Source organism: Alosa sapidissima, chromosome 14 (assembly GCF_018492685.1).
Source record: "Alosa sapidissima isolate fAloSap1 chromosome 14, fAloSap1.pri, whole genome shotgun sequence".
NCBI classification, from domain to species: Eukaryota; Metazoa; Chordata; class Actinopteri; order Clupeiformes; family Clupeidae; genus Alosa; species Alosa sapidissima.
In genome coordinates this window covers 28,773,262-28,786,949 of record NC_055970.1, presented here as the reverse complement: position 1 = coordinate 28,786,949, position 13,688 = coordinate 28,773,262, and the positions used below count along the sequence as shown (strand labels likewise).

General features: G+C 40.5%; 1 protein-coding gene across 1 annotated transcript; it reads left to right on the top strand.

Moving 5' to 3' along the window:
* Positions 1-6,252: 6,252 nt before the first annotated feature.
* LOC121682355 (protein transport protein Sec16B-like) lies at positions 6,253-10,430 on the top strand. The gene is made up of 15 exons (XM_042062467.1): positions 6,253-6,568; positions 6,715-6,791; positions 6,897-6,975; positions 7,302-7,367; positions 7,499-7,557; positions 7,658-7,796; positions 7,995-8,108; positions 8,225-8,322; positions 8,425-8,506; positions 8,639-8,753; positions 8,847-8,955; positions 9,041-9,143; positions 9,479-9,616; positions 9,766-10,164; positions 10,288-10,430. Exons 1-15 carry the CDS (start codon positions 6,404-6,406, stop codon positions 10,333-10,335), a joined length of 1,791 nt encoding a protein of 596 aa, XP_041918401.1. The 5' UTR covers positions 6,253-6,403; the 3' UTR covers positions 10,336-10,430.
* The last annotated feature ends 3,258 nt before the right edge of the window (positions 10,431-13,688 follow it).

Here is a 13,688-nt window from a genome sequence, read left to right as displayed (position 1 = left end):
GTGAAATATGAAAGATAACGTTTAAAAACATATCTGACATCAACAATATAGAGACCTTAGAAACCACCTTTGGATTTGGTTTGTTTGCATAAAAACATTTCATGGATATTGACCTCAACAGCAAGTTAACTTCCACCTGGGTTGCATCTCTTCGAAACAACATTCAAAAAAGAATTTGTTCGTAAACTGCCACTCCGAGCATGCCAATCATACACTGTCTTTGAATAAACAAGTGACAATTTCAACTGCACAGCCCCAATTTGAAGGATGGTTCCATAGTGTCACACTCTCACTCATAAGGAACATTCAGAGGGCTACTCTGGCCATTTCAGCTAAAGACACAGAGTGCAGAGTGTAGATAGATAGATAGATAGATAGATAGATAGATAGATAGATAGATACTTTATTGATCCCCAGGGGAAATTCAAGTGTGTGACATCACTTATGCCAGAGACTCTTGAAGAGAGCTCAACAGTCCGGTTCTGGAAGTATATTTCCTATTTATTTTGTTTGACATTTTCATTGACATTTCGAAAAACCTGTAAATAAAGAGTTGTATGCCTGGACTCAGGCCAACCAGCTAAATGGTGAATCATGATCATAGAACATTTGATTTTGTGCTAATAAGGCAAAGGTACCAGACTGTCCATTTTCATTTTCACAGTGAAGGAACTAATCATCAACAATTGTGAATGATACCTTTTCCAATGATACTTTTCCTCAAGCTTTCTGTTGAATTTGAGTCAACAGGGTGACTAACTTCCAATTGTTTGTATTGAGCAAATTACATGTTTAAGATGAGAAAAAAATGTTTTTATCAGATGGCCACTCATTGGTCCTCACTACCGCGACTACCATCTTGTTCAAATAAGTGACAAGCGTGCGTTGAGGCAGAAGAGAAACATTTCCATAGCAATGTCTCATTGACACCAGACCCTTCTTTAATTAAGATTGAGAGTGGGTCTGGAAAGGATTCATTGACTTATGACTTTCAGCAAGGGCGTAACTAGCAGAGAAATGAATCATTTCAGAAATGCAGCAGTCTTGTAAACGAAGGTTCAAAATGCAGCTGTTTCCTCAATTCCAAAGAAAATATGCCTGTTTAGCGATTGTAATTGCATGGCTGGGTTTTATGAACATTGGAAAAGGGCGTCAATGGCCTCTTGGCCAGACGGACCAGCACATTAAATCCCAAACTTGCCAAAGGTTCGTATGGGTATTCCCAAGCTAGATCTCCAACTATCAAAGACACTGCTTTTACACTTAAATTTACTGTCTCCCCTAGAGTTAGATAAGTAATGCATTGACTTGGGACTATATTGGGGCGAAGCACAGGCGAAGCATTGCTACTTGGGCGCAGAGATTGTCTGTGTTGTGGCGAGTGAAAAATGGTACCCATGTGTTGTGTGATATCTCTGCACCCAAGTAGCAGTGCTTCGCCTGTTTTTGTTCACTTACTGTATCTAACACTAGGGGAGATGGTGAATAACCCAATTACATAAAATGGTGCCGTGTTCCTTTGTGGGGTGGGGTAGTGTAGTAGAAATCGCAAATAAAACATGTTTTCTTCAAACAATATTTTCTTCAAACAATGTAATTGTGCGTAAAAGTTTTTTTTAATGGGCATGGACACTGCGCTAACCTCTTCAGATTTGTGGTAAGCACAAGTGGATTCCAGTGAAATGTCAACATGTGCTAAGATTGGAGTCAGAATAAATAGTATCCACAAGTCCTGATAGCCACACACTGGTGAGCTCCATACATCTATAGCTGATGAAATTCCATGTAGGTTTTGTCTCGGTAATGTGTTTTAACACCCACAAGCCCTCTCTGTGCATAATCTGCCCGGAGCATCGCCGAGACTAAACGTCTGCAACACATTTCTCAACCACTTACCCCAGAGCGGTGAGCTGTGAAATTCCCCCATTTAGCCTTCCTAAACAAAAGGTCATCGGCCCTCAGTATCTGCGACAGAGATGAAAGCTATTTCCAGAGCTACTGATAAACACTTCTGATTAGTTTCTGGATGGAAAAGAGAAACCCAAAAGGAAGGGATGAAAAAGAGAGATAAGGTCTCTGCTCACACAGACTTTGCCTTGTCATAAGTGATCAGCTGTTAAAGTCCTGAGCTTCAGTGCCACTGACAATATAGACCATTTTAAGCTTGACCATAGAATTCCCCACGTCTTTCATGCAATTGAGCAGATGTATTTCATCATCAAAACCCAATTTGATGGTGCTTAATGATAGCTAATTAATCTTATACCTTGAACAATAAGACCAAATCAATCAAATGATGGCACAGTTAAATCCCTTACTCTCCCAAAGAGAAAGGTATTCGGCTATGTTTCAGTCCTGTAATGTGCCAGCTGATTATATAGTCTATAAGCTTCCTACCACATTCTGAGAATGCATGGTAAGGGTTAAAAGAAACAGATAGCTTGCAATGTTGAATGAATTTCTGTTTCTGTTTCTTTTTCTGTCTGATTGCAGTTTTCTGACAAATGTTCTTGTGAATGGATGTTTGTTTAAAAGTACGAGCAAGCTAGCAAAAGCATGTTGCTAATAGTTACAGAGAGCTGCCTGAAACAACATAGCACAGGGACACACATCATAATTAATCTAGAGGGCTAGAATATAAAAACATGAAAGCTCATTTCATAGGAAATGGAGGCATAATGTTGCACTTGGAGATAGGACTTTAATGGAGTGTAATGGTAGCATTTTGGGCATGGACATTGTCTGAATGCCATTTACAGCCCAATTGTTCTCATAATTTCTTTCAATATTAGGGCCAATATATAATGGGGCTCATACTGTACCAGAGAAAATAATGTTCAAATTTAAACAAAATGTAAATCACAAAGTGCAATGCAAGAGTGTTTGTTGACCAGGGCATTACTTGCTATTGTGTCTCTCCCCCAGTCCTAAAGAATCACGTGAGCAAAACACATGAGCCCCTGCAGTGACACTATCTTCCAGTTGGCAGAAACCAATTTCTGTTTGGAGCTCAGCAAACCCAGATGCAATTTGATGAGGGCAAGATTTCTGAGAGCAAGCATGACTGAATAATTTCCGTCTCTCAAATTACAGGTTTGACGTCTGAGAGATTTACTACTGCTGTGCGCTCCCTCACTTCTCGTCTTCTTTTTTATCTGCCATTTTTGACATGCCTAATGGATGCCTCCAGCATCCCCTCAGCGGTACAAGAAGAAGAAGAAAAAAAACAGTCAAAAAATATCCTCTCCCTTGCTTTTTTCACCTCCATTTCATCTGCCGAAGACAAGCATTCAGAATTGTGATGTGTCAAAACCTGACTGAAGAAATCAATGGGAAAGGAATGCCTGAAAATTAGGGTACTGCAAGTCTCCACACATTTTAGAAGGCGATGATTGGAATTCCAGGACAGGATCACGCACAGGTTTGAAAATATTGGCCAAAAAGAATATTGTGAACTATGTGAACTATGTATTCCATGGCCATCAGAGCTGTATATAATGATTCCCAAGGGTGAAATGGCCTGTTTCTCCAGCTTTAAGCATCAGTAAGTGTGCAGGCTGGGGCTGGGTCTCTCACTCTTCAGTCAGCACCTGTCACTAATCTAGCAGGGCCCAGATGTGCTACCTCAGTATGCGCCGTCTTTATTGCCCAGGGTTCACAGACAACCTCAGGTTTCCGAACCTTCAAGACCTTCCCTTTATCACCCAGATCCAGGCAGCTGGCACCACTGCTGCCGTTTGTGTGTGTGTGTGTGTGTGTGTGTGTGTGTAAGTGAGAGAAAGAGAAAGAGAGCGCAAATGCCATCTATCAATGGATTAAATGGATGTATAAATGGATGTATAAAATGTAGTTCTTGCAAACTGATCTTGGTTATCAAAAAACTTTGAAGGCAAAGGATTGTTAATTTAATAACACTTAAGGTACTCTAAGTGATGTCATGCGTTTTAATAAATCTAATAAATAAATCAGGTTTCTTGGCCAAGTATACTTGCGTATACAAGGAATTTGGTCTCTGCATTTATCCCATCCGTGAATATAGTGAAACACACAGAACACAGAGTGAACACACAGTGACGTGAAGCACACACTAATGGCGGTGCTCGGGGAGCAGTGAGGGGTTAGGTGCCTTGCTGAAGGGCACTTCGGCCGTTCCTACTGGTCAGGGATCGAACCGGCAACCCTCCGGTTACAAGCTCGAAGCCCTAACCATAGGCCACGACTGCCCCTTTTATAGGCTAAAACATTTTTTGTCACTTACAGAAAAACATCACCTCACCATCCGCTAGCTGCCTGTGTCCTGAATACACTGTAAAAAAAAAAAAAAAACGCAATCTCTGTGGACAACCCAGGTTCCAAAAACAGCCACAAAACAACTTGGGCAAACTTTGCCCAAAAAAACTAAGCAAACTGTTCCAGCAAATCACCATAGAGATGCGCGTTTAGGAGAGTGCACGGGAGGGAGGGGGAGGGAGTAGCGAGCTAGCTTTCTGTTTTGTTTGAACGTCAACAGAAGTGACATTACCCAGCATCGCTTAGAGCGCCTTCAAGCCTATTATACAAGCATAGGTGCATGCTCAATGGACAGCAAACAGTTTCAACTTAAAGTAGGTAGAGAGCTTAGCCTGACGTAGAGAGCTACCTAAATGACACAAATATCCTAAATGTCACCACCATAATTGTCTGGATAAACATAGAACAACTTTGTAGCCTGTTGTTGAATTTTGTCCCCTTTACTGTACAGAGCCTGACTGGCAAAAAGCAGACCAGGATATTGCCATCAAGTGGTCCTAATTAGATCAGCCTAATTGGACTGTTCTATCAACAAATTATTCATTCATTTGTAGCCGATTGTTTAATTTACCGTAGACCAAAGCCGATGGCATTGGAGCACTTCACAAGGTTCCTACGCAGTATGGAAAACCTGGAAAAGTATGGAATTTGATTTGAGTAATTTCCAGGTCTAGATAAGTATGGAAAAAAGAAACAAGGGTATGGAGAAATATTTATGTTTCCAGACTATTACATCTACAGTACTAATCACTTCACTCAGGTCATCATGAACCATTCCTACTGTTGTGTAGCTTAACTGTCAGTCCACATCATCAAGATACAATTGAATGGGGGTCCTCACAAGGGGACCCTGGTAACAAAACCAAATCGAGAACCCCTGTTCTATGCACGTGCCCTATACCATTGTGCACTGGTATGTTTGCGTAGCTCTGCTTTTTTTCGGCTAAAACACTGGTAGACTTTTTGGATTTTGTAAAAGTTACCAAGACATGGATACTGCATTATCTGATAAACTGTTATTGCAAACAAATAATTCGGTGATTTCTGAGGCCTCTGTCAGCAGTGCACTAGTCTCCAACACATGTAGGCTACGCTGTATCTAGAGAACTAAAAATGTGAGTGCACCTTCCAACACAGCCCCCCCCAACGAAAAGTATCCAACAATGGGCAAGTGTTTTCTGAGGGCTAACAAGTTAATAATAAACATTATTATACAGATCTTCACAATGCTAGTAGAACGCTCCATTGACAATATCTAGAATATGGTCAGAAAAATCTACCGAGAAGTTTGAAAATCTGAGTATGGAAAAAGTATGGAATTTTGAAATGGAAAATGTGCTGACTTCAGAGAAATGTAGTGATAGCTTCCCTAAACGTTTGTGTAATGGCAACCTAACTAAGCTAGAATTACAACAACAAAAAAATGTTTAGGCCTATTTAGCAAGTTCAGAGCACTTATCATGGAACATAACCAGCTTCCTGTTAATTCTGATGCGTAGGCTAGACTACCTCTGTCTTACTGACAAAGGAATAGTTTATTTTCATCAATGGCTCATAGACCAGCTGTCCTACAAGCTTGTTGCTGGACATCGTCGCTGTTCAAAGTGCTGAAAATGAGCAACTTATCTTAATTTATTGTGTTCTATACCTCACTGTCAATATAGGACTTACATTCTCTATAAGGCATACATTTATGTTATGAATCGTCTTTCATCAACCGTCTTTGTTTTAAGTTAGTCTCGGCCCTGCAAGAACCAAAGTTTCCAGAGTGCTTTGCCTCTGCCAGAGAGCCTTCTCCGTGGCTACAATCAAAGATTCTAGACCCGAGCTCCGCTCTAGAATCTTTGGCTACAATCGCTATAAAAAAAAAAAAAATCATTCCACCCAGAACATTGTGACGCAGTAGGCTACTTACTTGACATTTTCCATTGTGATGTTTAAATTTCATTAGCTGTGTGTGTGTGCACATGAACGTGCTCAAAATCGATCCTGAGTTTAGACAGAGAGGCACGTTTTTCGACAGTCTGCATTCAGAATAATCTTTCTTGTCGGACTTGTAAGCGCATAGCCTACCCGAGTAACGGAAAGTTACAGTCTGCTGGCTGTCCTCGCCATGACTTCCGAGACAGTGAGCTTGGCCTCAGAGATGTCTGTGAAAATGTCGAATGAGGGAAATATTCGTAAGCCGAAGGCTGTTTGTGGAGCCCTCCTCTCACCTGAACTTCACCTGCAGGTCAAAAAACTGGTAGATGTTCCTAGTGAGGCCCGGATTCATGAGGTATCACCATAATGTTATATTGTGTAATTTGGTAAAAAAAAAAAACTTTTGTATATCAACTGTGAATATGAATGTGAAGTTCATTCAGCATTTCAGTTTGGAGACACAGGGCCACTTTAAAGTACTGAGCTATTTTCTCTTAACAGCATAAAGTGGATGTCCTGGGTGAGACTGAGGCTAAAAAGCCAATCTGTCAAGCAAGGCTTGAGAGAGCCAACGCAGGGTATGCAGATTTACAATACAGACTATTCAGAAATATAAATATATAGGCTATTAAAAAATATTGTTTGGTGCAAGACATTGAAAGCTGCACTTTTATGATTGGCAGATCTCATGCCGCCTGGTGGGATTTCTACTTTGGGAGATATGAAGCTTTCTTTGCGCAGGTTGCCTCTGTAACCCCCAAGGTAACAGAAAACTTGCACATTTTGGCTATTAGACCAAATCCTGGTCACAATTAAATCTACCTTTACATATAAAGTTATCTGCTACACTATTTCAATGCTTTGATTGTAGGAAACAGAGAAACGTTGAAGTTTTCCTTAACTGAAACACCCTTTGGTTGCTAGCATATGGCCAAATGTATTTTTCGCCAATTTGGTGAAAAAGCAAATTTTTGTTATTATTATATTCCCTTTTGATAGTTGTATCCTGTAGTGTGGAAAGTTCCATTTGGCTGTGTTACTATTATAGATATAATCAGAGATTTTAAATGTGGTTTGTGATCCTTTAGCTTGATTATCTGGATTGCGACTCAGACAGTCAGTCTGATGAAGAAGATGTGATACAGAGAGACTTGGTAAGGGCCGATAGTGCTATCAGTGCTGAGTACAGAAAGAATCACACTCTTCAGAATTCTGTATTCATATACCTATTATGTTACCTAAAAATATCCACACTCAGTAATTATTACATTCTCCAACATTTCAGCTGGCTTTGAAGATGGATTCTCTTAATGGAAAAGTAATATTTCCTGGGCCACTTGTGAGGTGAGATCTGGAGAGTAAAGAATAGCCAAGTTGTACATTTTTACTTAAGCCTCGTTGTAATGTTTGGAAACTACTTTAATATATGGTCTAATGATTGCAGAGGTGTGACGGATCATAGAGCAGTATACCACTACATTCTGACTGAGTGGCAGCGGTGTATCAATGATGAATCCATTGAAGACAAAGCAGGAGTTGACATGGTCTGGCGTATGCTGGCTATGATGTGGAGAAAGAATGGCGTAAGTGTGACTGAAGTAAAGCATTGGTTGCTTGAGCTGGGATGTTTTTATGTAGCGTCAAGCGTCAGGCAGATATTGATACAACAGAGATAGAATCATGGCCTGCCCTTTATACTTCCATAGTATCATTATGGAAAATGTAAAAAAAAATATCTCAGGAGCTTTACATATTTGATGACAGACTGTTCTCTTTTCCAGATGGTGTCTGGCAAGGACCTGGCCATCCAACTGCTGCAGCAACTGCATGGAACTAGAGCTCCAGATAGTCATGGTCAAGACCTTGTGGAATTGCTCATTCTGAACAAGAAAGAGGCAAGATCTAGATTCTAGATGATACAAACACACGTCAGATATGAAATGCAGCGATATGGAGTCTGACTGAACATCTATGTATGACTAATATTAAACTTGATGATATTGTGTTGTAGGAAGCTCTAAACCTTGCCATTAAAAATGAATACTGGGAGCATGCATTGATACTGGACAGCTTTTTTAGGAAAGCATCATGTGTCCCATCCATAACTAGGTAAGGACAGTTTCATGAATTATGGACAGTCAAGACAGTGACAACTATTCTCATTTGACTCTGTAAGACTTGGAACAGTGATCAGTGCTATTGTTTTTTTAGGTTCATCAGCAGTCTGGATGATTCTGACCCAATGAAGACATACTACCATGTCTTTCTAGGACAAATTCCAGGAGTTGTTTCAGTGAGTATATTTGAGCTCTTTGAGTGTGTACATGCATGCAAAGGAGTGTGTGTTGATTTGTTCACTGTGTCTTTGCAGCATGATTAATATGAATGTTATGTCATTGTCTTCATCATGGCAACTCCCTTCCAGAAATGTGGGGACATGAGCTGGAGAGAGTGGTGCCCCCATCTGGCCATCATCTTGGCCAATTCCATCTGCCCTCAACTCCAGAACGTGATGGTCAACATGCTGGCTGATACTCTTGGTAAGAAATGAATAAGCATTTCTCAGATGACCATACATCTGGTACACGACACAGAGGTCAATAATAATTGAATCAAACCATAATGTCTTCCAGCAAGGAATGGGCACATGTGGTCTGCTCATTTCTGTTATATGGCCATGCGCATAGAGCCTAGTTACTATCATCGGGACTCTAAGCTGACACTGATTGGACAGGATTTCAGGTTAGTCATGGAACAGACATAAGTCCGTCCAAACTAAGAAACATTCATTTAAGTAACACAAGATCTGCATCTTGTCTTTCTGTAGCATGCCATTGAAGGAGTTTGTATGTGATGCTGCAATACAACGGACTGAGGCATATGAGTACCTTTTGTCTTTCAACACAGGGAATCAATGTTTACGTTTCCAGGTATACTTGTAGCCTTTTTGCAGTCAAAGTTAATGCACAAATATATCAATGAGTGAAAGATCAAGAATCGCCGCACACTGATCACTATTAACTTAATTTTTCTTTTAAAAATAAAAATAGAAATTAAGTTAATAGTAATCAGTGTGCGGTGATTCTTGATCTTTCACTCTTGGATTATACTTACCTGCCTGACCTGCACCTGTTCAACTGAAGGTTTGTGCACAGGGACACCTATGGACTTTGATAACTTTTTAATCAATGTTTTACTATATGTGCATCAGTCATTTTGCTATTTTAACGCTAGATGAGCTTACTGTCTGGATCTTGTGCTATAGACTATGAAGATCCTCTACAGCTGTAGACTGCTCGGGGCAGGACACTTCGCTGAGGCCCTTAAATATGCGGAGGCTGTCGCAACGGTCTTTTTAGCTCATTCAGTTAGATCATGCCCAGCTATGACCAGACTTCTGAAGGTGAGTATTTCAGTCTTTTCGGTGAAAACTAAGGTGTTACGCGCTGACTGAGTCATGCTAAGAAGCTCTAATGGTAGGTGTGCTTCAGTAGAGCCAAACGTTTGGGTTTTCTCTGGTGCTCATATTGGTTCCTTTATGACGTTTGGCAGCTATGTGACGCACTATGTGTGGCACTGCCTATCCAGTTCCCATGCTGGATAGAGCCTCCCTGGATGGCCACACTGAGGAGGCAGGGTAATGACTCAACCCATGAGGACCTCAGTGAGCCTGACCATGGTTCAGAACAGCCTCATCAAGTTGTGCCACTGGACAATGAGACTCAAGTCTCCGCACAGGACGGCAAGATGGAAATGTCCAGACCAGAATCCTCCGCTCATCTCCAGGACGTCTCTGAAGCCCAGTGTGTAGCATTAACTTCTGCGCAGGAGGCCATGCCTTTGCATGTGGAGAATGAGGAGAGTGGTCGCCACTCCCCTGTGGACATGGGGGAGGGTGATGAGCACTGCCTCTCAGAGGACACTGGCCCGGCATCCAGGTCTCGCATGAAGGTTTGTATACATCTCCATCGCATTGAAATGTGCTGTTGCCTGCTATTTGTCTTTTTGTCTTCTTTTGTCTCTGTGTGTCATGTCATGATGTGACCTCATGATGGAATGTTTGCTTGGTTTCAGCGGTTTTGGATCCGCTGTTTTGGATGGTGTGGCAAAGCACAGGACTAATGCTGCAGCTCTCCATCAATTAATGAGCAATTCTTATGCAATTCTTTTGCATTCTATTTTTTGCAATATTTTGAATAAATAACAACTTTACATCCCATAAGTCTCCGATTTTCTTCTTCCTCAATGAAGTTAATATAATGAATAGAGTTTATTCTCACCACATAGGTATGTTCAAACTAATTTACATTAGCTTAAATGGCCTGGTACGTCAGATGATTACCAAGGCAAACTTTGGCCTCTCGGAATTTTCATTATCGTTTTATAATAATTTTCCAACTCTACATTTCTATGTGGCCCTGTCAGTAAACTTATGTAACTATTCAGTCCTTGTTCATCTGAAAGAACATGATTTAGGTTGTAATTAACAGTATGAATGCCAGTGCATACAGGTCCCATTTATGCCCTTCCAGTCCACAGCTTAGACTTTATTCCAAACTGGAATTCTATGTGATGGAGAGAGCTACTGGGGAGAGTCACCACTACTCAGAACAACACCCTTTGGTGGCATGATTTAAATCTCTCTCAATCATCACACAAGCAGCCTGATGAGATAAGGGGGGTCAATTTATCCAACATTTTAGTTATAAGCACACACTTTTCTCTATGAGTGATATTCACAGGTTTCATCTGTCTTTTTAAGGTGTGGATATAGCTATTTTCTATCAGAATCCTTTAGATGATGAAGATAATGTTAAAGAGAGCTGATGAAAACTGTTTTGCACATTTCCCAAGCAGGTTGAAAGATTCATCCAAACGTTTTCCCTATAAAGCTGGTTGTATAAAATGCTGTATGGTTCCAATTGTGTATTAATCAGAAGACCTGTGAGGAGAAAGTATAACTCATTCTGTGAGCTGATATTTCAAATGTGTTTTTGATTAAATGCTCCATTAACCAGTTGTACTGCTAAGTCAGTATTGTGCTGTTTGCCTTGTATTTGCATTGTCTTTCAATACAATTTTCATAACTATTTTATGTGTTAGGGAATTCATAGGTGCTCATGTGTAATCCGCAGTCATTTTCATCTGACATTGCTGTTATTGTGGTCTTATCCCTGTTGCATGTTTAATTAAACCCAGTTGCCTTTCCTTAAATCATCAAACAGAAGGCACAGGAAAACAACACTTTCTCTGTTATCAGTTTTTTTCTCTCTTAAATGGCTTCAGCCTTTTTTCTCAGGACAACAAAGAGAATGTCTTCAGACTGTTATTTTGAGAATGTGTGTTATACAAAGAAAAAGTCAGTTCAAGGATGCCATCAAACCTTGTTTTACTCGACCATACAACAAGAACACCATTTTGAAACTACCTCATAAATCTAAAGTGTTAGAAAATTAGATTTAATATAGATAATAACAAATGCACTTTGCAGAAATTTGTGGTGACCTTTGCATGACACTCTGGAGTCATTTGCTATGAATTCCCATTTGTTGTGAACACTCCACTGTGTTAAGACTAGCAAGCTGACAGGGCAATGGTGCACTGGTTTCATGGCTGTATGTGTAAAGACAGAAAATTGGAAAAATTGATTGTGAAGTTTTGATACTGCTGTTTCTAGAGGCCTGTACTCGGGCTGAACCATGACATTAGGAGGAGACGATTAATTCAGAGCGTCATAAAATCCATTTGACATTTTTACAGGTCAATCATTAAAGTAGGCTTGGGAAAATAACATGGTGAGGCATATTTATTCCATAACCTTTGAGGGAGGGGTTGAGGATGTGGCTCGTCTCTGGGGAGCTCAGTACCCCTTCAGAATGGGACTTAAATCACAGACCAACGCTCTCCCCTCACGTCCCTCCATGGCATTTATGATGCTTGCCAGTTTTAATGAGGAGCCATGAACAAGCATACTGCAATAGGCAACAGAGTATGGCAAATCACAGTCTGTTCCGTGCTGTCTGGGATGTCCAATAGTGAACACATGCACCAGCTTTGAGTCTACTTGTAAACAAATATGTAGCATATAAGTATTCATATCCGCTTGAGTATTCATATCGTATTCAATTTTTGTTGGTACGCTTAAATCATCTTGAGAAAACTGCTTAAGTGACAGTTCATCTTTTCTTCTTGTAATGAGAGACTGGTCTGCGCCCTGCTTCAGTGACCCCTGTCTCCGTGGACAGACAGCAGGACAAGCCTCATGCTTTAAATTCATCATGACCCTGTTTACAGATGCCAAGTGCCAGGCAGAGGACATCTGTGCCAAAGAGCTCCAATATAAACACATGCACACGCTGTGGCACCCGTCCAGCAGAACAAACATTTGAAATAAGAGAGTGTGTGTGTGAATGTGTGTAGGAGACAGGGGATGCCCAAGCATGTCGGGATGGGAAACCAATTATAATCCCAAACAATGTTTTTACAAAGGGGCTGCCATGTTCTAGAAACCAATAACATGCTACCAATAACACACACTTCACCTTGTGTAGCAAGAAAATTTCAAAAGGATAACCACACACACACACACACACGTACACACACACAATAATAAGATAGATGTCTAAACAGACATATTAATTGGATGAAAACAGTCTTTTAATACAGTATGACTATCTCTGACTGGATTCCTAGCTATACATTATATCATACAACCATCTCTGCTGTAGATTTAAATACTCTGATGAAAGAGCAATTTATTTGGTTTTCTATCTGGGGCTAAAGGTTTAGATCAACAAACAGGCAATGAACATTCCATTTCACTGACAGACATTTGAAATGAAAATGTCTGTCAGTGAAATTGATTTTAAAATAATAATATTGATAGATAATGATAATGATAAAGCTCAATATACATTCAAATTCAACTCAGTGCTTAATAAACACTTCAAAGCTGTCTGTCAAATGATAATTCAACTGTTGTGAGCTGATAAAGAGTTACATTGACAAAACTGTATAAAAATATAACCTGGTCAAGGGCCTTTTATAAGTAGTACAATTCTGCAATAGGCCTAAATGGCAGAATTACTTTCTCTGTGATGTGTAAGGTGACTAATATCAAATCTATGAAGGTTCATCAAGACGTAGACAGTTAAAGACTAGAGGAGGTAATGTGATGTTGATTGGGATGGAATAGTTGAGGAAGCTCCTTCAAGGCTGAAGTTCACCCTTCGACTGCTCAGTGAGTGACAGAAAGTCCCACAGTGCGCTGTTATCTCCAGAGTTAATAGGGTCAGCGGAATGAAAGAGTGGATGGAGAGTCAGTCGTCAGGTGTTAGTGCTGCCCAGCCTGGAGCCTGTGAGAGCTCACGCTGGGCATGTGAGAGGCTGGATTACGGCCGCTATTAAAGCACTTCCATTTATCCTATCAGCCTTGCTGCAGGGGGTCCTCACCTCTCTCTCCACCCGGGCCTGGG

Coding starts and splice junctions, on each gene's coding strand:
- LOC121682355 (XM_042062467.1), top strand. CDS start 6,404: ATGACTTCCGAGACAGTGAGCTTGGCCTCAGAGATGTCTGTGAAAATG. Junction 6,792..6,896: donor CTTGAGAGAGCCAACGCAGG/GTATGCAGATTT, acceptor TATGATTGGCAG/ATCTCATGCCGCCTGGTGGG. Junction 8,754..8,846: donor CATGCTGGCTGATACTCTTG/GTAAGAAATGAA, acceptor AATGTCTTCCAG/CAAGGAATGGGCACATGTGG.